Genomic DNA, 25351 nt, shown 5'->3' with positions numbered 1-25351 from the left:
TCCTGGTTCTAGTCCTTTAATGAGAAGGGATGGTTTCAGGGAATCGGCCCTTTCACTGTTCCTTATGCAGTTTGATATGAAAATATTAACAGTAATTTTATTAATCCACTGAAGGTCAGTGTTTGGAGTTTAGGGGAAGGGAAATGTCAAACTAACACCAAACTTTCCACCAATTCTGATACTGACAGAGCCTTTTAATATGATTGGGAATTATCACATTCACTGTACAGTATTAAGTTTTCTAGAACAATCTGCCTTCAATTTTACATCAGAGAGGCTCTAATGGTATTCTTTCTTCTGTCCTTTTAAGGCTTCTGTTGTGGCTGAGGCCTATGACTTTGTTCCTGATTGGGCTGAAATTCTATACCAACAAGTGATTCTCAAAGGAGACTTTAATTACCTGGAGGAATTTAAGCAGCAAAGGCTATTAAAAACGAGTATATTTGAAGAGATTTCCAAAAAGTAAGTTACAATGCCTCTGCTTTGGAAAAGGCATGTTTAAGAATTTTATGGCTAAGTATAACATGCCTATAGCATCCCTCTGCTTGAGATGACAAAGAGATGTCAAGAATCCCCAGAAAGAAGAGATCTTTTAACAAATTTATGCAAACAGATGAACACTTTGCTTATGGTACTCTGTACTTAAATGGGAGCATAGCTACTCAGCTAGCCTGAGGTGCCAGAACTGCTAAACACCAAAGGTCCCATTTGGTGTACTAAACGCATTCTAATTAAGGTAAGCATTAAGATACACATTTTTGGTGAAATAATTTGTGTTCATTAGACGCCCCCTAGTGCTAGTTTTAGATAATTTCCCAGATTCTGTCTAGCACACCTTCTCTGTAGGTAAAGTGTCAGATGTGAGTCCTCACTCAAAATAAAGTATCTTAACCTGTACATTCTTATGTTTGTCTAGAGTTAAACAACATCAGCCTACTGACACAGCTGTGAAAAACCTGAAGAAGTTACTCACGTATTGTGAAGATGTCTATTTGTATTACACGCTGGCATACGAACACAAATTTTATGATGTTGTAAATATGCTTCTAAAGGACCCTCAAACAGGTTGCTGTCTAAAGGACATGCTAGCAGGTTAGATGGATTCTGATGACACGAGCATGGTGACACAGGTGCCTGTTTCCTTGCACTGAAATGGGGTACTGACAGATGTTTGTGATCACAGTAGAATACTACATTGGGGATCTTTGCTGTATAAAACCCCAGAACTGATCATACTAGTCCTTTGTGAACAGTGGATAAAGAATGAGTTTCCACATGGAAATTCTGTTAAAAGTACTGTTCCTCTGTACCATTTTATATAGCTATTGGTGTTAAGATCAAAAGTTCCATCTTTCTCAAGATAGCTTTTTCTTTAGGACATGATACAATATTGATTAAAGAATACCTGTGCCTGCAGATTCCAGTTTCAAAGGAATTTAATATTATTTATACAGTTAAGGAACAGATTATACATTTCCATAAGTTAGAAACTGATCTCTATAATAAAATAAGATTTTAACTTCAGTGCATGTCATTATTACCTGCTAAGAAAAAAATCTTAGTCTTTGTCTGCCTTAAAATAATCTTTATCTGCTCTTAATTATTGCTGTGTAGTCACTGCTTTCTGTTAATTCCTCAAATCATTTGGATGGTCCTTTCTTCGATTTAGTGGTCTATAGAACTTTGATTAAGCCTCCTCTTCGTAAGAAAAATTAAAAATATTTTTGTTCTGTCCTTACTTTTGAGTCTGTGACAGTTTCAAAAGACTCTAAACCACAAATTTGGCTAAAATGCTTAAAAGAAAAATATATAATAAAGATCACTCAATCTATGCTTACAGCCATAACCTAAATTATAAGCTCAATTACTCCAAATAAATAATTCTTCTTAGGTGCCTAATTAGGCCTTAGTATCTAAACAACCAATTTCCCCAAATAAATAGAGGAAGGCAGCCCTATACCTTTGTTGCTCTAGGGTGACACTATTAAGGGCCTGACAAAAAACTTTTGTTTTAAAGCTATTAATGACTCATCAAGCATTTATTAAGCTTTGTAAGTATAAAGAGAACTCTAGTCCCAAGAGCTGTGCTCTGTACTCTCCAAAAATATCTCTTGGGAGATAACACAAAATTTAAGTCCTCACAATAGTGATTTTATTAAATTAGTTGCTTTATAAAACATTGCAGATGTCATCATTGTTAACATAACAATTTACCAAACTAATTAATTGGTGCAGCTTGCTGAGCATGTTTTATAAAGGAAAGGAAATGCCAAAACCCTGTTTAAAGTTGTTCCACTGCAGCCTAGGAGAACAAGATTCTGGTTCTCAGACACTTAAATCAGGCAAATAAAACAGGTAGTGTTTCCCTCCCCCATCTGAAGCATTTCATCAGTAGAATAGTCTGATAAACTAGACAGTCTGCATTCAAGAGATTCCACACCTTGTAATGCACTAATGGAGAGGTTTACCTTATTCAGCTTCAAAGTTGGAGGGTTTTGGTCATTTAGTTTCTAAGTATCAAACTAGTGCTTTTCAGCCGCCATTTCTTCACTCTGAGATAAGCATTCTTCTTCACACTGTATGCTTAATATCCACACTCAATTTTAAGACAAAGCAATTTTAATACTAGGTGCACACCACATGCCCTCGCTGCAAACTGCTTTTCTTGATAAGTTATGAAGTAGTTCAAGGAGGTATGGTTAAGGCTGTATTACTGAATGGTGCTGGTCAATAATACTACACAATTTTTTGTCATGTTGCAACCCTTGTTTCTAATTTAGTGACTGCTGCTATATAATCAGATAGCAACAATGACAACATTATTAGCTTTTTTTTTTTTTTTTAACTATGATTTAGTAGCAACTGAAGTTCCCAATTTTAACCCCTTGGCAGCAAGATCCAAGTTCCCTCATTTGCACATTAGCACCTAAGCGTCAAGGGGTTAAATAACCAGCACAAAAGATACTGCACTTCTGATTGTAGCATTTGGCAGAACTGAAAGGAAAGGAAGTTGTGCTACATGTTGAAGGGATTGTGGGCAACAGAAAGAAGACACCAGAGAAGATAAAATGTCACATGAAATCTTCGTAGTCTTGTACATATCCTCCATCATAACCACCATAATCTGCCAGATCGTCTTTCATGGTGGCCTTTAATCCCCCTCCAGGAACCACACCTTTCTTCTTCTTTTTGGCTTTGCTTTGCTAAAGAAAAAAAGAGTAAACTCATGAGACCTTATGTACCATGCACATCTAATCTGGTATAACAACCCTCAAAGAGACATCAAAGCCTCTGGTCCCAGAAAAATTTAACTTCTTTCTAAGGAGATCCTATACCTAACCCAGGGCGATTTCTACTATTAATTCTGAAACTGAGACTGTGAGCATGTCTGTTGTTTAAAAGAGGAAAAAAAAAAGGACATTAAATGTCACATTCTTGTTCTATTCCAACTTCAATGGTATTGGTGAATTGCTTAACCTTTAAGATTCCTAGACTTGTTGAGACTACTATGCTTGCACCTCCATCCTGATGTAACACACAGTGCCCCGCACAGCTCACTCTTACCTTTTCTTGCTTCTGTTTCTCACTACAAAGCACAGTCAATGAATTGGTAATCTTTTTCAAGTCATCAATTTCCACTAAAAAAAAAAAAAAAAGTATACCACTAATATTTAATCACTTGGGGGACTAAGTAAAGGCAAAATATACATTTTTTTCCCCATGTGTTGTGAGAAATTCAGTTGTCTATCATTAACTTCAATAACTTTGAAAAGGCTATGGTTCTCCTGTTTGACATAGCACAGGGACAAATCACTCAGTCTATGGTCAGGCTTACAAATCAGACCATTTAAAGTAAAATGGCACACTCAGCAACAATAATTTATCTTTATAATGATGTGTTATCACCAAGACACTAATCTTCAACCAAAGAGAAACCAGAAGTGTCTTTATAGCTCAGTGTTGCCCACCATTCTTCCTTACCCACCAAACACAGAGATAATCATGCCCTTCCACAACACATCCTTGATGCTCAGTGAGGGACAGCTAAATAAACGTGGAACGACAATTCTTAAACCTACAGAAGACAATTACCCACTCCTTGGGGTCTCCATTTTCTAACACTGGAACTAGAATGAAAATAGATTATCTCAGAAATTGTCTTTACAAAAATATAAAGCTGAAAACAGACATCAGTTTTTAGCTACCAAAAAAAGTGTTCAGTTTTGGTTAGAGAGCACCTTCAAAAATAGAAAAAATGGTGTATGCGGAAAATACCAACTAGGGCTGTATCACTGATCAAATAACCCTCAGCTTAGTAATAACTTCTCTAAGAAAACCCAATTTAAAATCCATTATATATAATTCTTTCTCAATCTTAAAAACAGTAAATACAGTACTAGCAAAGCCAGTCCCTTACGAATTAGTGCTGTACCACCCCAGCTGTCACTTCCACACACCTAGCCCCTGAAACATGTGACTCCTCTTAGAGCCTGGAACCACACCCAGGGACCCAGAGAACTGGTACAAGCTCTGCTGAGCAACTTGCACCTGACCACAGGCTTCCTCATCTGTAAAATGAACAGACACTTGCTGTGGTCTCAGTTCTAAAATCTTGTATGCCCAGAAGGCGTTTTCTCCAAGACACTTCCTAGCCCCTTTCAAGAAATAATTAAATAAAATAATAAGCTAGTTTTTTAATTAGCTGCTGTGGCAACAAATCTCAGATGTCTCTTTGAGAAGCCATTGTAAAAACCTTAAAAAGGCAGCTTCAAAAAATGAACAAAACCATTCAGACTAATTGTGTATTTGCAGAACATTCTCGTGGTAACTGCTAAAAAGCACATCCTAAATCAATATATTATATAGCATCCTTATCCCACCCCCCCAAAAAGTCAACCTCCATCTTCCTGAGTGTGTCCTTACTAAAAACCACCCACAGGGGCTAGAGATTAGAATTACTTACATGAAATACATACATCTCGAACTAAGGCTTCCAAAAAACTGGCATAATATAGTGACTTTTCATATTGTGTAATTTTATCTTTTAGTAACTTTCCAAACTCTGTGAAGTCATCTCTTGAAGATGGGTTCATAGCATCTATTCCATAAATTGCATTAGTAACACCTGTAACAGAAAGAGAGCACTGAAATTTTCAGAAAGAGCTCTGGCTGGTGTGGCTCAATGGATTGAGTCCCAGCCTGTGAACTGGAAGGTCACCAGTTTGATTCCCAGACGGCACATGCTTGGATTGCAGGCCAGGTCCACAGCTGGGAGCGTGTGAGAGGCAACCAATTCATGTTTCTCTTGCACACTGATGTTTCTCTCCCTCTCTTTCTCCCTCCCTTCCCCTCTCTCTAAAAATAATTAAAAACAAATTTCAGAAAGATTTTAAAAGTTTATAAACTAGATATCTGAATAATCCTGTTATTTCATTCTAAAGCACAGATTCTTAACCTGGGCCCTTTAATTTGCTGTTTCCTTCCACTTTAATTATAGGTAACAAATCACAGTGGTACTGGCAAAACCTGACTGCTGCTAATAGAGATCAGATACTTTTGTTGTCATATTACAGTTGTCACAGATATTTTGAAACACTGTCTACAGTTATTACTTTCAAATCATATTACCTATTAGACCTGCCCTAGATCTTATTTAATGCATTAATAAAGAAGCATGTCATTGCTGGATCAAAAGTAATTTTAATATTTTAATGCCTATTTCAATATAAGACTTCTTTTGTTAAGTAAAATCCTGTATTTTATTTTATGCATTTAAATACATCATATTTAAAAGGGGCCCATCGTAAAGTGGGGAGAGAAGGAAAAAAAACATAGAAAAAGATGGTTCCTATGAAAGTATACAGCTAACTCTAGAAGCTAAGCAGGAGCAAACCATGTGTTATATCCCAACATAAATATTTATACGTCCTGAAAGGATTCTAGGCTAAGAGACAGTACACTTTTGTATCCTCCCCAATAGTCAAGTAAATTAGTTGTTAACATTATCTCTGATTCAGTATTTTAATGAGAAATACAGCACTGAAATCCTATTAACCAATGACTATGAATGCATATTTTTGTCTTTTAATCTATAATTGGTGTCCCATATTAGAATTTGAGCACCACATAAACCCTTCTCTTTAATAAACACAGGGCGGCTTTCCCGATCCTATGAGGATAATGGCAGAGTGCCCTCCATAATGAGATGAGTGCAGCTAAGACACTGAAGCACACACCAGTGGACAGGAGCATCAGGAACAACTCAAGTTTACTAGTGGTCCAGTATAAGACAAGATCATACTTCCCATGGAAAGGAAATGATCACTACAGTCAGCCTGCTTGATTCATTTTAAGGAACAAGGGTGGGGGAAAAAATTTTATCCTTTTTGGTGCTAGGTTTCAATTTCAAGTAATTTAACTGTTTCAACGTGATCTACTCTGCAAAGTACTCAACAAGTGATGCCATCAACAAACCTGGTTAAAGTGAGAGCTTTTAAATTCTTTGGCCATGTTCCTTACTTTTTACGCTCTGTGCCATGTAACTCTCCCCCTGGAACACTGAATTTGTATCTACTGGATTGGCCATAAGACACACTTTTCATTTTCACCAATAACTTTATTGATCTGGATATTTTGAGTATGTCGGCTGTCTCCTGCTATTGGCTTCTAGTGGGTAGAGGCCAGGAGTGCTGCTAAACATCTTCCATGCATAAGACAGCCCCACAGCAAAGAACCATTTGGCCAAAATGTTAATAGTACCAAGAAACTTCACAGACCACTTTTGACAGTTCGATCAGGCACAGCACCTTCTCCATACACTGCACAAATCTTTTTTGTTTTTCTTTTTGCATTTAAGTTGCGTTTTTATCTTTCTTGAAATAAAGCATAATATGCCAAATTTGTGTTGCATATTTTCTTTCATCTTCAATATTAAAATGGCTGCACAAAAATTCACCAATGTTGGTGTTTTGTTAATGCACACTGATATGACAGCTATCATGATACAATCTAACAAAATTGTTTTGAATGAGCCCTGGCTGGTGTAGCTCAGTGGACTGAGCACTGGCCTGTGAACCAAAGTGTCACCGGTTCGATTCCCAGTCAGGGCACATGCCTGGGTTGTATGCCAGGTGCCCAGTTGGGGGTGTGAGAGAGGCAACCACACATTGATGTTTCTTTCCCTTTCTCCCTTCCACTCTCTCTAAAAATAAATAAAATATTTTTAAAAAATGGTTTCAAATGAAGTTAAAGACAACCAAGCACTGCTAGAGCCACTGTACAGAAAAAACGTAACAGACTTTTTGGACAACCCACTGTTTCCAGGATCCTGAAAATGTCTTATCTCCTGCCCTAACCACAGCTGCAGGTAAGGCATACAGAAATGGAAGCCCTCTAAAGATAGGGCATGGTGAGGGACAAGAAGGGTTGCAAAAATAAACTACCCTGAGCACAAGAAGGTACGACCAAAGCTTAATGCCACCCCCTTCACCACCACCCCCATCTCCCAGGACCAGCATGCAATATTGTCTCAGCGTTATCCAGACTTAAGACAACAGGACAGACAGTTATGTATTTAAATCTCAAAACTACAGACGTCGCATTCCATCCAAATTTCATCCAGCTAATGAAAACATTTTAAAAAGTGGTAGACTTCATTTGGATTCAACGAGTTTTTATCTTAATAATCTTTTATTTAATACTTAAAACATAATTATTCAACAATCTGAATATGTATCTCACTCTACCATAATTAATGAAATCTCAAATATAACGAGAATAAAAACTGAGTTCTCATATTTAAATTAGCCAGTATATTTCTTCAAAAAAGATGTTTTCTGAACTTTCATAACTAGTAATACTTTTATAGTGTTACTTGGAACCTCAATATTGCATTGCAATTGCACCCCCACTTACCAAAAGTTTCTTTTGCTAATTCAAGGTCTGATTCTTCCTGTAATTTCTTTAGCCTCAGTTTATCTGCTAATTGTTCTTCTGGTGTTAGCTCTTTAATTTCTTCAGGTTCTTCTAACTAAAATGAGACAGAACTGAAGTTTAAAAGGGCTGGAATCATGATAGGCAGACCCAGTATATCTGTATTGTATGAGTTTTTTATAAGCACATGTAATTATAAAAAACAGCAAACACTTAAAAAAGTGTTTACATACTGTATTTCGGCATTCTTCTAAACACTAAGTATTCGTATCTTAATATTACAGGGAAAAAACCTGAAGCACAGATAGGTTAAGCAACCTGCCCATGGTAACAGAAGGTTAACACAGCTGGTAATGGGACAGAGCTGAGGTTTGAACCCAGGAAGACTACGTTCATTTCTACAGCCTTTTTGAAAAATAAAGAATTGAGATTATAGACAAGGGGAAAATGGTACTCTCATGTACTGCTGCTAACACTATATACTGGAACAGCCTTCCTAGGGTGCAACTTGGTGATATATATCAAGTCTTTTAAAAAATACTTTTATATGCTTTAATCAAATAATCCCACTTCTAGGTATTTATCTTAAGAAACCAAAGATACACACAAATTTTAACCACAATGCTGTCCAATGGAGTATTATTTATAATATTCAACAACAGAATGATTAAATAAAGTACGGCATATCCACGATAATACTATGTAGACATTAAATGTTTTTCCACCCTGGCTGGTGTGGCTCAGTGGATTGAGCGTCAGCCTGCAGACCGAAAGGTTGCCAGTTCAATTCCCAGTCAGGGCACATGCCTGGGTTGCGAGCCAGGTCCCCAGTTTGGGGCGTGTGACAGGCAACTGATCCATGTATCTCTCACAGTCATGTTTCTCTCCCTCTCTTACTCATTCTCTAAAAATAAATGAATAAAATATTTTTTTAAATGTTTTTCCCCACAGAATCATAAAACATTTCCACCTTATTTACCTTTTTATCACATTACTTTGTACTATTAAAAACATAACACAGTATCATTATAACAAATTTAAAAACACTTAAGTCGTCACTTATTTCCCAATCACATTCCTCTGGGGTGAGGTTAACAGTTTAGTGTATATCATTTCTATATAATGTGATAAAATTTTCTACAACAAACACATATTGCTTTTACTATGAGGAAAAATTGTCAATAATTACCAAAGTGGGGGAAAAGTAAAGGGAATTCGTGCTATTCATAATTATCCATGGCTATGCAGTTTAAGGATTTTGATACAGACGTCTACTTCTGAAATAGACCGTTGCATTTATATTTTTCATGGATAAGATAAAATGAGAAAGGTCATTATGTCAAGTTAGATAATCCCAGAACACTTTCTAGAAAGAAAAAAGAAAATATCTTGACATCAAGTATTTCCTGCATCAAAAATAAATATTTCTTAACTCAATATTTGGCCTAAGATAAATTGAGTATACTCAAACCAAGGTTTATATTAGACACTAATATCCAGATCCAACAAAATAAGTATAATTCTAACTTTAATAACCAAGAAAGATCTCACCCAAGGACATGCTCATTGATTTTAGAGAGGGGGTAAGGGAGGGAGAGAGAAATGGGGAGAAACACAGATGTGAGAGAGAAACATCGATCTCACACACACACACCTGAACTGGGGACTGAACCCACAACCTTAAGCAAGTGCCCTAACCAGGAATCAAATCCGCAACCCTTTGGTTTATGGGACAACAGTCCAAACAACTGACCCACACCAGCCAGGGCTAATTAACAGAACTTTTGACTTTTGAAAATATTTCATGTTTAAAAAATAAAAAATTAAAAACCTTAAAATTGAAAACAAACAAAAATGTGTAACTAGACATGACACAGGGAAGAGAATTCAAGTGACTTTAGAACTCAGAATATAATTATACATCTTTGGCAGAATATATTCTAAGCCCAAAAAGAATTGCAAGGAAATCCTAAACTTCAATAGTAGCTTTACACTGTAATATTGGTATTGTAAAAATACAGTTATATTAATTATAAGAGTAAGAGAAAAATATTAACATGAACTAATGATTACACACACACACACTTCCCTAGCTTAATCCATAAAAAGGGGTGTAGATGGCAAGGCGACCGTAATATCGTACTAAGTACTAGGAGTGCCTAGATTTGGCCTCTAAATACCATTTCCTTCTAAAAGAAACCTCAAAGGAGTTGCTGATTCCATGCTTAAGAAGGAGTTTATCAGGTGAGCCTGGAGCTTCTTATTGTGTCAAAAAAACACAAGAAAGCTTTCAAAGACTAATGGGGTTCTGTCAAAAGGATGAAGATAGGAACTACTGAAAGGGACTCCTACCGGCCAAAGTTGGGACAATCTGAGCATCAAAAAAACTTACTGTATCTTAGTGAAACACAATGAATTTATAAAAATCTGTAAATACATAAATTTACTCAAAAATAAAACCCACAAAATCCCTCATTTTTCACCACTTGAGGTTATTACACCCATTCCTTACTCTGAAAATTGGTAATTTAAAAAAATGCCCTGGCCTGTGTGGCTCAGTGGATTGAGTGCCGGACTGCGAACTAAAAGGTCACCGGTTTGATTCCCAGTCAGGGCACATGCTTGGGTTGTGGGCCAGGTCCACCCACAGCTGGGGCATGTGAGAGGCAACCAATCAATGTATCTCTCACACACTGATGTTTCTCTCCCTGTCTTTCTCCCGTCCTCCCCCCCCCCCCAAAATAAATAAAATCTTTTAAACAAAAAGAATTAAGATTTTACTCTGCCTCTTTATTAGAAACCATATGCAAAATAACCAAAGAGAAAAGAAAAAAAAGCCAGCCAATACAAAAAGAGAAGTCACAGAATGAGAAAAATCACCATTCCGCAATACCTAATAAAATAATTAGGCAATGATCAATGATACAAAACTATTGGGTGAGAAGCTGACATGAATCTGGATTACTTGCCAGAAGAAATATGTGATTTTATGAGTAGGATCAGGCTATCTCCACCTTAACCCAGTGATCAATTTTAGCATCACTAAAAATAAGACACATAGTACGTGATTACTGATGTGATACAATACGAAGCACACAGAATTACCTCTAAAGTATTCCATTTGGGGCAATTGAAAAATGCATAATATTTGTTATTTATTTGATCTTATTTTAGGGGGAAAAAAAAGATGAAACAAGTATGGCAAAATTAACTGTGATGTGTATAATTTATTCATTATACTATGTGTATAATTTATGCATTATGCTATTTTCTTTTATGTGTGAAATTTTTCTTAATGAAAAGTCAAGGGGAAAAAACTGTCTATGACCTGATATGGAAAGATATCCTTGATATATTAAATAAAGCAAGGTGACAACCATAAAATAAAAAAGGAATAAGAATATACAGTTGTGCCTTGGCTGGTGTGGCTCAGTGGAATGAGTGCCGGCCTGTGAACCAAAAGGTCACTGGTTCGATTCCCAGTTCAGGGCACATGCCTGGGTTGCTGGGTTGTGAGTCAGGTCCCTAGTTGGGGCCCTGTGGGAGGCAGCTCATGGATGTGTCTCTCACACACTGATGTTTCTCTCCCTTTCTTTCCCCATCTCTCTAAAAGTAAATAAAATCTTTTTAAAAAAAGAATATACAGTTGTATCCAAATACATAAAGACACCCTTGCAAACATAAAAAAACAGTATTTACTTATGAGATAGAGGAAGAGAAACAGGATAAATGAGTGAAGGATTTGGAGTGATTTTTTTTTTTAATAAAGATTTTACTTATTTACTTTTTAGAAAGAGAGGGGAAGTGGGGGGAGGAAGAGAGGGAGAGAAACATCAATGTGTGTGAGACACATCAATTGGCGGCCTCTTGCAGGCCCCCCAGCCAGAGAACCCAGCCTGCAACCCAGGCATATGCCCTGACCAGGAATCGAACCGGCAACCTGAACTGGTGACTTTTCGGTTGGCAGGCCAGGTCGCTCAATCCACTGAGTCACACTGGCCAGAGCAGGAGTGCTTCTTAATATTGTTTTGATTTCTGAATCATGTAAATGTGTTTTCTATTCAAAACACAAGTTGATACAAGATTCTTGATCTTGTTCCAAATATTCAAACAAAAACATATAGTACACAGCAGAGAAATGGATGCTTTTTGTATTTCACTCAATATGTAAACTGCAAATAAAGACTAATCACAACTAGAAAGAACTACAGGTGCAGGCAAAAAAAATCACTGATGGTGGTCATTACACAATCATGACTGTTTCCAAATGTTTGTGAAAACTTAAAAGGTATTCTAATACATAGTTTCTGGGTTTGGTTTTTGCAAAAACCACACAATTCAGTTTTGGGATCACTTATCTAATGGTGTACATTTAAAGTCTTTACAAAGCTCCTCAAATTGCTGGGTAATATTTGCTGCCTATAAGACACTGTACCACTATTGATGTGAGAGTTCAATATTCCAGAAAATCAACAGTAGTACAACATCAACAGTACTTACCCGCTTTTTAATTTCTTCTTGCCTTTTCTTCTGTTGCCGTTCTTTCTCTTTTATCTTCTCTGTTATTTTTTTCTTTTCTGAAATTTTTACTTCTGAAAGTAAAGAAATTTTAAAATCAATTATCTTGAATATTTTCCAGTGTATGGATGAGACAGACATGATACCTGTGTACTTCAAGAGACCAAACCCCTCCCAGTTCCAATTTCATATGGTGATTTCCTGGCAAATAAAGAATGGGAATGTTCTGGGACTCCTGTTTTCCTCTCTAACCTGAACCCTAAGATGCAAACATTTCCCTTCATATTTCCGCACAATCCTTTAGACAGGACTGAGATTATTCAACTATGATGCCATACCCTTTACTCTCTCCTAACAGTAACTCAAAACAGCAGATAACTAATCCGTTATGTTGTGAAAGAAGAGATGCACGGAAAAGAAAATGGGAATGGAAGGATGTTTGGTTTCAAAATACCAAAGTTTTCAACTTTGTGAGCATTTTGTTATTTATTTGTCTTAACATAAGCACGAGGTGCTCACTAAGACATAAATTAACCAAAAATGGAGGAACCCCAGTGGCTCACCTGGTTTTACTTCTGCTTCCTCTTTTTTTTCATCATCATCATCATCCCAGTTATCCTAAAGAAAAGAACCTCCATTAATAATTCTTGTATGTTTACTTTTCCATGTGAATTTTATTATCACCTTGTCTAACTCCATAGAAAAATTCTTGTTTGTATTTTTTTGTTACTGCATTAAATTTATAAATTAATGTTGGAGAACTGATATTTTTGATTGATTGATTTTAGAGGGAAAGGGAGGGAGAGAAACATCAATGTGAAAGAGAAACATTGGCTGCCTTCCGTATGCGCCCAGACAGAAACAGAACCCACAACCTACCTATGTGCCCTGACTAGGGATCAAACCCATGACATTTCACTTTGTGAGACAGCACCCAACTAACTGAGCCACCTGACTAGGGCAGAGAACTAACATTTTATCATGTTGAGCTGCCCTCACCAAGAAAAAGGGCTATTTCCATTTGTTCAAGTTAACTTCTATATCTCTCAAGGAGTGTTTTAAAGTTTCTCTCTTATAGGTTTTACACATTTCTCTTTAGGTTTATTCCCAAATATTTTATCTTCTGTGTTATTAATATAAATAGCCCCCCCCCTTTATGCCCTCTTAACTGGTTATCTGTGTATAGAAAAGCTATTAGGTTGGTTTTTTAAAAATTAATTTTAGAAATGGGGGGAGTTGAGAGAAACATCCCTTTGTTGTTCCACTCATTTATGCATCATTGGTCGCTTTCTTGTATGTGCCCTGACCGGAGATCGAACCTGCAACCTTGGCATATTGGGACAATGCTCTAATCAAATGAGCTACATGACCAGGGTTTTTATTTTTTCTTTTAAATTGAATTTATTAGGGTAACACTGGTTAATTTTATGTTTATTTTATAACCTACTACCTTACTCATTTCATTTATTAAGTCAGTCTCATCAGTGATCCTCTAGGGTTTTCAAGATATACTACCATATCATCTGCGAACAAGAGATAGCTTTACTTCTTCACCAGTTCCTTTGGTTGCTAGGTTGATGCTTAAACCACTGAGCCACACCAGCCAGGGCTAATTCTTCTTTACCAATTCTTATGCCTCCACAATTGAATCATTTTATCTAATTGTACTTGCCAAACCTCTAGAGCACAATGCGAACAGTGGTAGAGATAATGGGCATCATTGCCTTATTCTTCTCCTAATGGAAATGCCTCTAGTGTTTCCCCATAAAGTGCCACACACCCCACCACACTAATGCAGTAAAATTTATAAATCTTTTCTTTCACTGCTTCTTGATTTTCTTACAGCATGGAATTTTCTTCCAGAATATGTATGGTTTCATTGTTTTTTCATTTAGATATCTGATCCATCTGGATTTTCTATTGTATAGTGTGAAGTATGGATCTAATTTTATCTTTTTCCAAATGGTTATCTAGTTGTCACAGTATCATTTATTAAAACATCCTCCTTTGCCCCGTCATTTAACATATACTATTATATTTTTACAAGTATCTGGTCTATTTCTGCTTTCTATACTACTCCACTGGTCTATTGTCTCTTCATACACCAGTACCATATTGCTTTAACTATATAGGCTTTATAGTATGTTTTTATGTAGGCTGGGGCCAGTCTCCTCTTGTAGGTTTTCAGGTTTTTGAGTGTTTTCTTGGGCATTCTTACATGTTTGTTTTCCATATGAGCTTTTATATCAACTTGTCTAATTCCATAAAAAAAAAAAAAAAAAGCTTCTCCATTAACAAAACACAAGCGCTGATGGTTAGCTCAGTTGGTTAGAGCATCATCCTGATATGCCAAGGTTGAGTGTTTGATCCTGGGGCAGGGCACATACAAGAAGCAACCAATTAGATAAATAAGTAGAACAATGAACTGATGTTTCTCTCTCTTCCTCCCCCTTGCCTCTCTCTCTCTTCCTCTCTAAAATCAATAAATAAAAATTTTTAAAAAATTAAAACACAAGACAACCAAATCAATACTAACAGGATCTCTTAAATTCAGTGATTTAAAAATAAAAAATTAAGGACTTTATACTTCTTATTCTCCCAAATATAAAAACATACAAAATGCTAACCATTGGCTCAATTATTTCAAACAATATTTCATACAACACAACCCTGGTTACTGAACTAAAGCTACATAATACAGTGTAGGGTGGGGCAAAAGTGGGTTTACACTTGGTTGTATGGGAAATAATACACTAATAAATAAATAATACAAGAATAAACTGTTTCCCATACTTAGTATTTAAGAGGATTCAAGAACTGATAAACAGGTTCATGGAACACATTCCCTAACTTGGGCAGAGCACTTTAAGGTGGATCTATACTGTCTTTTCTATGCCTAATACAGTCATTGAGCTAAAAATAAACCAATTACAAAATAATTTTCTAAAGGCTCCACAGAATTTTAAAGGGTTAAGTTTAATAAGGACAGACACAGCCCTGTGTTTAAACAGGGCTTTAATATACAGGTAGCCTGGTCACTGTCTAAGCAACCACCAGGCACACTGTAACACACCATTCAAAGATGAGCCATAGGATGGCAGATGCAGAGCATGCAGCCCTAATGCTACCGGCAGATGCAGAGGCTGACTAATGTCCCTTAACTGTGACACCAAGCTTCTAGTTTTATAACAAGACAGATCATAAATCTGAATCGGTCTAGGTATATAAACTAACCAAGCCCTGTCTCTTAATAAAAATCTGTAAGTCTACCAAAGAAACAAAAAGTCTCAATTAAGGTCTACAAACAGAGTAGAAAGAACTTGTACAAGGTAAAAAATATTTTTATAATCACCTTTCCTTGGCAATTTAATCCACAGTTCAAAGTTCACAGAATGAAAGCAAACCAAGAGCAGATAGGTGGTTGGGGGGTTCGGGGGTGGGGGTGGGCACTGGGTAAAAGATGTAAAGGAATTAAAAAATACAAATTGGCCCTGGCTGGTGTGGCTCAGTGGACTGAGTGTGAGTCTGTGAACCAAAAAGTCACTGGTTCGATTTTGAGTCAGGTACATGCCTGGGTTGCGGGCCAGGTCCCCAGTTGAGGGGCACACAAGATGCAAGCAATCAATGTATCTCTCGCACATTGATGCTTCTCTCCCTCTCTTTCTCTATCCCTTCCCCTCTCTCTAAGAAGGAAATAAAATCTTAAAAAGCAACACATTTAAAAATCAATAAACAAAAAATAAAATATTTTTAAAAGTACAAATTGGTAGTTACAAAATAGTCACAGGGATATAAAGTACAATATAGAAAATATAGTCAATAGTATTTCAATGATTAGGTATGTCACCAGGTGGGTACTGGAAATATTGTGGGGGACAGTTTGTAAAGTTTATGACTAACCCCTATACTATACACCTGAAACCAGTAGAAAATATCTAAAGTAAACTGTAATTGAAAAATCAAAAAATAAATACACCCTGGCTGGTATAGCTCAGTGGATTGAGTGCTGGCCTGCAAACAGAAGGGTCGCCAGTTCAATTCCCAATCTGGGCACATGCCTGGATTGCAGACCAGGGCCCTGGTTGGGGGCAAACAAGAGTCAACTACATACTGATGTTTCTCTCTCTCCCTCTCTCTTTCTCTCCATTTCCCTCTCTCTAAAAAATAAATAAAATCTTTAATAAATAAATAAATTAAATTAAACAAAAAGCTATTTTATTGGTTAGAAATAAAGCAAATCAGCTACTCATTGTTTGCATATCTGAGATACTATAGTAACAAGAGAGTAAATGTCTGCATTACCTTTCTGGTTTACTTAAGTCCTTATATGAATACACCATAGGAAAGGAACCAGAGAACTAAAAATAAAAGTTTACTACCCTGGCTGGGTAGCTCAGTTGGTTAGTGTCGTCCTGATACACAAAAGTTGTAGGTTTGATCCCAGGTCCAGGGACACAATCAACCAGTGAATGCATAAATGGAAAACAAATATCAATGTCTGTTCTGTTTCTCCCTCTCTCTCTAAAATAAAGAAAAAGGGAAAAAAGTTAACTACCAGGTATTTTGTTGTTGTTTTAATCTCCATAGAACATAGGGGAGCTGAGTCTGTGAGTGGAATGCTGCTTAGGCAATGCTTCGGATAGGAGGACCATTTGCTTATTTCCCAGGAGTGCATGCATATTTACAGCTGTCTTCTGAAGATGATGATGATGATGACAGATAGACAGATAAGACAGATAGATAGGTAGCATTTATTGAGTGCTTACTTTGCACCAGGCATGGTGTAAAGGGCTTTATATGTAAGTAACACAGTAACCCTCACAAAAGTCCTTTAAGTGAAGTGTTGTTATCCCTATTTTACAGACAAAGAAAGACATTAAGACCCAGAGATAGGTACCCCATAATCTCAGGGAAAAATAATGAAAGAACCTGTTCTGAATGGACCAAAGTTCCTTTAAAGTATCATGGTAAACATGACTTCTTACTTAAGTCCTAAAGTATAAAATAACTATCTGGGAACTAGGTCCCTCCCCACTAAAATTGTTCTTTCAATCACAGGCAATCTCATCAAAGATAAGGATTATGTACATACTAAGAAGATATGTCCAGCTACAACTACATCAGTTACCCATCTCAAATTGCCTGTTATGGTTTTAAACTAATTTTAAGAAACTAGACTAGCATTTCAGGTACTGAAAGGCTAAGAAGGGAGAAGTATGGTTGAAAATGAGCAGTTCCATTCCAATTATCACAAAACAGAGGAACAGATACAACAAAGCATTTTGTTCTATGCTATTGTTCAATTCCCTTTCCCAGTAAAACATCACCCCCACCCTACCATATCACTCAGTATCTCAATCACACTATGTCCCACACCTCTATCCCTGTCTCTGGTTTCCCCATCAAAGCAAAAACCCTACCCCAGTCAGTCAAGTGAAACTGTTCCATCAGCCAGACATAATAAGACTACCTAGAACTCCACAAAAGAGGATTTTAGTAGCAAAAGCAGTGTCTCCTAACAAGTCCTGGAAACAACCATGACATGTACTTCTCAGTTCATAAAAGGACAATTGAAAGGGATGCCTTTCCTGTACTACCATACTGGTGACAAATCCCTCAAGGAGAAAGCATAGTGATGTCAGCACTTCCAAACAGATATAATCCCAAAAGCAAAAGACCAGGTAGCTTTCCCCAGGAACGCAAAAGAGCTTTTGTCTCCTTAGTTATAAAATTTGTAGGTCCCATAAAAGTAAATGTAAGGTAGAATTATCTAAATCTGTCCAATTTTCTATAAACACTAGAACTCCATAAACGCTGACAACAAATCCAGATAAAACGCTAAAAGAATTTCTAGAGAAACACCTAAAATTAACATTTAAAATGGGGAGTATGCTTTAAATGGTTATTTGCTTTAAGAGACTACCTATCAATATCCCATTCCTTACCTAATTACTTTAGGTCCCAATAAATCTTCCAACTATTATATCCAATTTCTCTCCAAAAGATCAGCCAGGCTGCTCTCCTACAATGGCTAGCTTCATTAGAAAAGAGGCTCTTTATAAACTACTACTTGCTTATCTATACTCTTCTACAGATGCACACCCAATATCATTTGAGCCATTTCTCTGAAAGATATGGCTGCTTTTCAAGTTTAAAAACTGCTTCCTAATTGAACTAACAACTGAAAACAAAACATAAAATTTTAAACCCTTTCTTTTTATTTCTAACAATACGGCCAATAAGGTGGTTGGTCTGTCGTTATTATAATGTACAACAACAGAATGTCACATGCAATGAGAGAACACATTTAGGGCTGAAAATGCTTTCCAACTTACGCAAGATATATTTATAGATCATCAAATAGAAGTAGCTTCAAAAGAGCATATCTGCCCCATATCCATAGCCCACTAACATATACTCCTTCCCCTTTTTAAGTAGTTTTTTAAATAAAGCATACTCTCTTAGAGAAAAAGAGCTTTTTACTGGCTGGTATTTTGTAAACTGTACTGACCTACTCTGAGGCCTCAGAACTCTGTAATGGCCCCTGGCAAGGCTGGACTTCCCACCAAAATTCAGCCCCAACCAGTGTGGCTCAGTGGGTTAAGCGCCATCCTGCAAAGTGGAAGAGCCCATGCCTGGGTTGCAGGTTTGGTCCTCAGTCAGGGCATGAACCAGAGGCAGCCCATTAATGTTTCTCACATCAATTTTTCTCTCTCTCTCTTTCTTCCTCCCTTCCCCTCTATCTATCTATCTATCTAGCTATGAATCTATCAATAAATAAATAAATAAATAAATAAATAATTTTAAAAGTAAAAATGTTCTTCCACCATCTCAGAATTTTGCTGGTCTCTGGAAGCCCAGTCATTCATTTAATTCAATTTCATTAAGTTTTTGACATCCTATTATGTATGGCTCAGCATTCAGTTGAATTCCATCTTAATGCCTACCTGTCTAATATACCTTATCAATCAATGCTTCTTGAAATTCCCGGTTTAGCAAGATCACGATCAAGACACTGAACTCAAAACAAGTGGCCTATTTATTTTCAGTGTCCCAACATTACAATAACATTATGTAAGTATTTTTCAATAACAAATATGCTTCCTAACTAAAAACTTACATTAATAAAAACTGACAGGGTACTGAAATGACATAATTGGGATTTTCTTCAAAATAATCTAGCTGAGGGAGGAGAGCAGTAAGTAGGGATATAGAAGAAAGAAGACTGGCCGTGGGTTTATTAAACTTTTCTACTTCTGTTTATGTTCGAAATTTTTCATAATAAGTTATACACATACTTCAAGATACCCATTTTCTGGCAAAATGCCCACCTTCTGAGTATTTCCTAACAATCTCCCATTTCTCTGAAATATAGGTCCCTTCTTCAGAAGTGTTATTTCCAATGCTTGCAAAATGTCCTCACTGTGGTAGATTTAAGCTATTAACCCACAAAGGATCCTAAAAGACGGTTCAATGGGGAGGATAAGGTAGGCAGTTTTCAACTAAGTCAGTTCTCTAGGATCTTTTTAAGAAATTCTATAATAACATTATACAAGCAAATGCCTATGATGCATGAACAACCACTAGGAGCAGTTTTCTCAAAACAAACTACATCCTTTGAATAAATCCAGCTTCTAATCTGTTTTACTAAAAAGTTGGGAGACTAGTAAAATGCAGTAAAAGCTGTACCTGCACACAGTGGGGTAAGTACTCACTGCTTTCTTGTCAAGACAACATACGCATCCTTTCAGCAATGGGGAAGGAGTCCAGTGATAACTATCAAACGAACAATTCCTCCCACCGCCTCTGCATAACATCAGTATAGTAAGAAAAGTAAAATAAAGCTAAAGCCAGTGTAACAAAAAAGTATGCTCCCTAGTTCTAACCTTTTTAACTGGAAAGAATAGGCTTTCTCCCACCCCATGAATATTAACAATTCTACAACTTCACCTAAATCCACTTCTGCCACTTCGACACAGCTACTTGAAAAGTCAAGCACGGCAAAATGCTATAATGTCTACTGAAATACTGTAAACTACTGGAGAAAATTATTGCAACAAAAACTCAGTTTTCCTTTCAATTCTCAGGACATTACAAATGACATTACATCTATACTCTTATTAAATATTAAACACTAGATACTGATGTAAACTGAAGAACTTATTGTTTCCACATATCTTCTGAAGACTTTTTTTAAATTCACATATTGTTTTAAGGACTATGAGTTACTAAATGTCAAGGGAACTAAGCTTTGTTTGCATCTCTTTAGGAAAGGATTAGGTACTAAAACTAAGTATTCAGAAATTTGGTACTACTACCATCCAAGGATACAAAATTCAACTCTAGACTGGTAACTTTTGAGCAAGCAAAAACTTGCTTGATAAACATGTTCACTCCATTCAAAACACAAAATTCACAGTAAACAGCCACTATGGAGAGAAGCTACTCCTTCTGAGCTTAGGAAATCAAAAATGTGGCACAAAACACTAGATCTAAACAGCCTAAGCATACTTTCCATTAGCCAGAAAAAATAAGACTATATCTTAAAGAGAGAATTAACTTTTATTGAGTGCCAACTGTGCTTAATGCCTCCTCTACTATCTCAGGTAGCTCCTATGACAATCCACAGACTGGGAAACTAAAACAGCAAGGTTAAAAAACTTGTTTATGACCACAAATATAGAAAATGTCAAGGCAACAATATCAACACAGGTCTGTCTGATTTCAGAGTCCAGGAATCAAACTACTTCATGAATATCATATCATGAGAATCTTCAGGAAACTCAACAGAAATAAACCAACATTTAAACTTGGAAATAAAACAGACAAGTTCAGGTTTTTTTCTCCAAGATAAACTTTAATGTTTACATAAAAGAAATAAGCTATTCTATATAAAAGAAAAAAAAAATGCACTGAAAGAGTGACTGGACCAGATGACTCTTATGGTCCCTTACAACTTGTAAATCTCTAAAATTAATTCCAAGTGATCAGAATTATATTTATCAGAACTGACACCATTTAGTTCCAATAATCTCAGGCAGTCCACTTCACGATGTCAGTCCAGACTACTCCATTCAAACCTCATTTTCTGGTACTTCTGTCCAGATTTCTCTGATCTTTTCTTCGCATTTGATAACTTATTTCCAATTTTCATTAACAGATGTTTTAACTGCTGCATCCAGGTATACACAGAAAATTTAAAGAACAAACCTCAACTAAAGGCTCAAATCAGAAAGTCCTCTACAATGTAGGGAAATAATTTATACCTTGCAAGGAAGGGGTTAACACAATCCCTTTCCATGTCTATACAAGTGAATGAAGTACCTAAGTATCTTCACAATACTACTCATTTTTTAACCCCAATGTGTGCAAAGCTTCCATCATTTCTGAACCTCAGGTTGTTCGATAAATTGAACATTCACCTCATCAGACTCAGGAGAAAAGGGTAAAATCCAAACAAAAGCAGTACTAATATTAAGTTAATAGTGATTTTCTAGCTTAAGTTTTCAACCCAAGCAGAAGAACTTGTAGAGTATATGCTAAAGAGTAGAAGCTGGAGTAAAACATTCACTAAATGAATCAAAACCATGAAATACCATTTTCCAATTCATACAAAACTTTATCTGCACAATATTAAAAAGATTGTGAGAACTTTGGTAATAAGAGTCAACTATGCTGGGCTTAAGACTTTTGAAGCTGGTTAAAAAAAAAAAAAAAGAGAAAACAAACGATGAAGATAAATCTGGTTCAGATCTTCAACGCACAGGAAAAATAAGCACTGTTTCCCTCTTTACTCCAACCACCAAATCTTCAATATCTCGTGTTAAGATTTAATGTCACTCTGTCAACTCTACATTTTTTAGGCCGCTGTGTGGACTACTCAGGTTTCTGACCAATAATTGCTGGCTGTCAGTTCATCTTTTTACCATAGGGTGTGTGAAGGAAGGCTAAAAGTCATTTGACTTGACTGTTTCTATTTCTCTTGTGTGGGAAAACAAACAAAAGTTAAAATTAAGCCACAATATTTCACCTATCTAATTGTGTAAACTCTACAACTGGGCCTTCGGGTACATAAATGAATTAATGGTCTGGGGAGACTTGAGCTCGAAAAGGCAGGTGCGTTGCAAGATTTTCCATATGGGACAAGCCGTGGGGCTCAATCCACAACTTGCCAGTTTCGTCTCCCAGAGAAGCTCCAAGTTTGCACGTGGGCCGGCCCGGCCACTGCTGTCACCTCCTGTCGCCAGTAAGCGAATGGGATCCAGGCCGGGGTGAGGATCGACGAAGGGCTGGGGCTGGGGTAGCCCCCGTCCTTACCAAGGAAGGCCAAAAGGCCATGCTGCCCGTATGCGGCCCATAGGATCGGAGAGTGGAGGGGAAGAGGGCACTGCCAGGCCCTAAGCTCGCGCCTGAGCCCAGGGCTCGCAGGCCCGGGCGGCACCCCTGGGCCCAGAGTCCACCCACTCGCCCGTCGGTGGGCAACCCCACCCGCGACGGCGCCAGCCCGCACCCACCTTGACGTCTTCGTCCTCGTCCTCGCCTTCCCAGCGGTCCCCGCCCGCGGTGCCAACACCCCCCACCTTCCGCACCGGGTCTTCCACAGAGAACGTGTCCGCGTCTACGGAAGAGAGCGAGCCACATTAGTGCCTGCCTCGGCGAGGGGCCAACGCCGGCCCGGGCCCTGCCCCCGGAACTTCTCCTCACCCCAGGAGTCGGAGTCCGCCGCCGCCGCCGCTGACGCCGCCATGTCTAGCCGGGTGTGAGCGTGTGTGAGGGGAGAGCCAGCGAGGAGTTAGCACGGCGGAGGTGAATCACTGGATTTGCTCTCGTTGGCCCGCGCAGAGCAGGCTGGGACCGTGGCTGACTGTACGCCCGGGCCCAGGCCCCGCCCACTCTAGAGGCGGTGACGCGCGCGAGGGCGGGGAGGGGGCGTGGTACGTGGCCAGAGGAGCTGTGGGTCGCGCGGGAGGGCGTGGCGGAGCAGTTCGTGTCCCGGGAGGCGGAGCGGGGAGAAGAGACGGCCTGGAGGCCGCCAAGCTAGCCTGGGCCTTCGGATGAAACGTAACTGCGGGGAAGCTCCAGAGATGTCTCCTGTCTGTCCCTCGCCTGCCGTCGCCTCCCCTTCCCAGCCTATCTAACTTCCCGACCCCGGGAGAGTGCAGGGAACATCCGTCTGGAAGCCGGCGTGCACGGGGCGCCGGAGTAGGAGCGAGTGTAGAGGGCGGTGTTCTGGCAGCCGTTCCAGCCAGGGTGCTCGGACTCAGCTCCTGGCACGTTTGTCTCGCGATAGTCACGAAGGGATCGAAGAGAGCCCCAGTGCTCGAGGATTTTCCCTTCCTGTGAGCTGCTTGAGGCCAGTGCACTATTCATTCTTTCGCAGAATAACTTCGGAACTCGGTCTGCGCTAGGCATAAACTCGAGCCTTGTCCTCAAGGTACGCACAATGAAGTAACTAAGATATGTGGGAAATAGATTTCGACAGTGTGATGACTGAAACAAAAAGCAGCATTGTGAGGTTAATGTAAAAAGGTGACATTAACGGTGGGGGAGCGGGAGGATGCGTGAAAGGCCCTCTAAGTCAACTAAGCCTTTACCTATTTTTGGACTTTCTACCTACAATGCTCTTCCCACACCTCTTTACATGATTGACTTCTTTCCCCCTTCAAATCAAAGTGCAACTACTACCTTTGCAAAAATGTTTTCCCTGATCTCAATCCTGCAAGGAGCCTCCCACAGTTACTCTTATGTCATCACTTTTTTGCCATAGCATTTATCACAATCTCTAATAACTTTATTTATTTAATGTCTGTTTGAAGCACAGGCATCTTATCTATGTTCTTTACTACTGTATTCCCAGTGCCTAGCATGCTCAATAAAGGTTTTTTAAAAATGACTGTATGGTGCCTGTCATCACAAGAAGGAATAAATTAAGTTTTGGCCACACAGATCTTGACATTTATGTGGGAAATCCAAATAGAAATGGCTGCTACATATTTGGAACTATAGAAGCCTGGGCTACAGATAGAGGACTAGGAGTCATATGGCAGTGATATTATCAGGTGAAAGAGGCCATCTGAAGATAGGATAGAATGAGAAGAAACCTTGAAGGACATCAGCATTTAAGGAGCAGAGGGAAAACATAGAAAGGATAGAGTAAGATTTTTAAAAATTTGTACCACTGTGGAATACGGTGTATTGATATTTGAAAATTCACTATTGGGAGTCAGGAGACCTGGGTTCTAGACATTCAAATTATCAGATTACATTGAACTGAACACTGGACACTTCTGGTGAGGAGTGGGGAAAGCTCACAATAATTCCTCCTTGTCTGGAAATTGTCCTAGTACACAAGTATAAGTGGGCTCCCCAAAACCACACTTGCTTTTTTACCATAGCTAATTTGGGTAGGGGGGTCAGAAGCAGGTTACCTGTGAAGTTAATGAAACTCTATCTTCAGGGTCTCTCATTGCATGTGCCCTCCATTTTTCAAGAAAGCCCTCCAAATTGTATATGCTTCAAATGATATAAAATCTGGATCTGCCCCTAGGTGGGTTATAAGTAAGCCAGTGGAATCCTCAAATTCTCTAGTAGCTAGTCTCCAAAGATGGCCCTTTAGTGAACAGTATTCAAGCTAGTTCTTGTGTAGTCTGCTCTTCTTGATCCTGGGCTAGCCCTGCGATTCATTTTTGACCAGTAGAATAGGACAGAAGTGACACCCAATGCTAGGCCATAGCAGGCCTTGCAGCTGAACACCTGTGCCTTTTGGAATGCTCACTCTGGTGGAAGCCAGCTGCCATTTAAGAAGTCTTACTACCAGATAACCATATGGAAAGGCTGTTTAGGAAGAGAGATACTCAGCCAACCCCTGGCTATTTCAGATATCCCAGCAGAGATGCCAGAC

The 25351-nt window shown here is 38.3% G+C and overlaps 2 protein-coding genes across 3 annotated transcripts in view; one reads left to right on the top strand and one right to left on the bottom strand.

Annotated features, from left to right (window-relative positions):
* The window catches only part of SPG11 (SPG11 vesicle trafficking associated, spatacsin), an 87988-nt gene extending 86464 nt beyond the window's left edge, over positions 1-1524 (top strand). Inside the window, exons 39-40 of the mRNA XM_090270529.1 lie at positions 311-462; positions 917-1524. Of these exons, the coding sequence (XP_090126655.1) occupies positions 311-462; positions 917-1097 (333 nt within the window). The 3' untranslated portion in view covers positions 1098-1524. The remainder of the gene's footprint in view (positions 1-310; positions 463-916) is intronic.
* A 496-nt stretch (positions 1525-2020) lies between these two features.
* Positions 2021-23334, bottom strand: EIF3J (eukaryotic translation initiation factor 3 subunit J). Of its 2 annotated transcripts, XM_090270530.1 has the most exons (8): positions 23155-23332; positions 22965-23068; positions 13014-13068; positions 12433-12524; positions 7915-8029; positions 4964-5125; positions 3565-3638; positions 2021-3203 (listed from the first exon to the last, which is right to left on the bottom strand). In XM_090270530.1, the coding sequence occupies exons 1-8, from the start codon at positions 23195-23197 to the stop codon at positions 3072-3074; spliced, it is 777 nt and encodes a 258-aa protein (XP_090126656.1). In that variant the 5' UTR covers positions 23198-23332; the 3' UTR covers positions 2021-3071. The 2 variants fall into 2 exon arrangements, with proteins under 2 accessions (XP_090126656.1, XP_090126657.1); XM_090270531.1 differs by lacking the exon at positions 3565-3638 and having other exon boundaries at positions 23155-23334.
* Between the last annotated feature and the right edge of the window lie 2017 nt (positions 23335-25351).

The sequence above is a fragment of the Furipterus horrens genome, unplaced genomic scaffold, assembly GCF_987537825.1.
Source record: "Furipterus horrens unplaced genomic scaffold, mFurHor1.1.pri manual_scaffold_3, whole genome shotgun sequence".
Classification (NCBI taxonomy): Eukaryota; Metazoa; Chordata; class Mammalia; order Chiroptera; family Furipteridae; genus Furipterus; species Furipterus horrens.
Note: the sequence above shows the minus strand (reverse complement) of the source record. Positions and strands in the feature narration are given on the sequence as shown.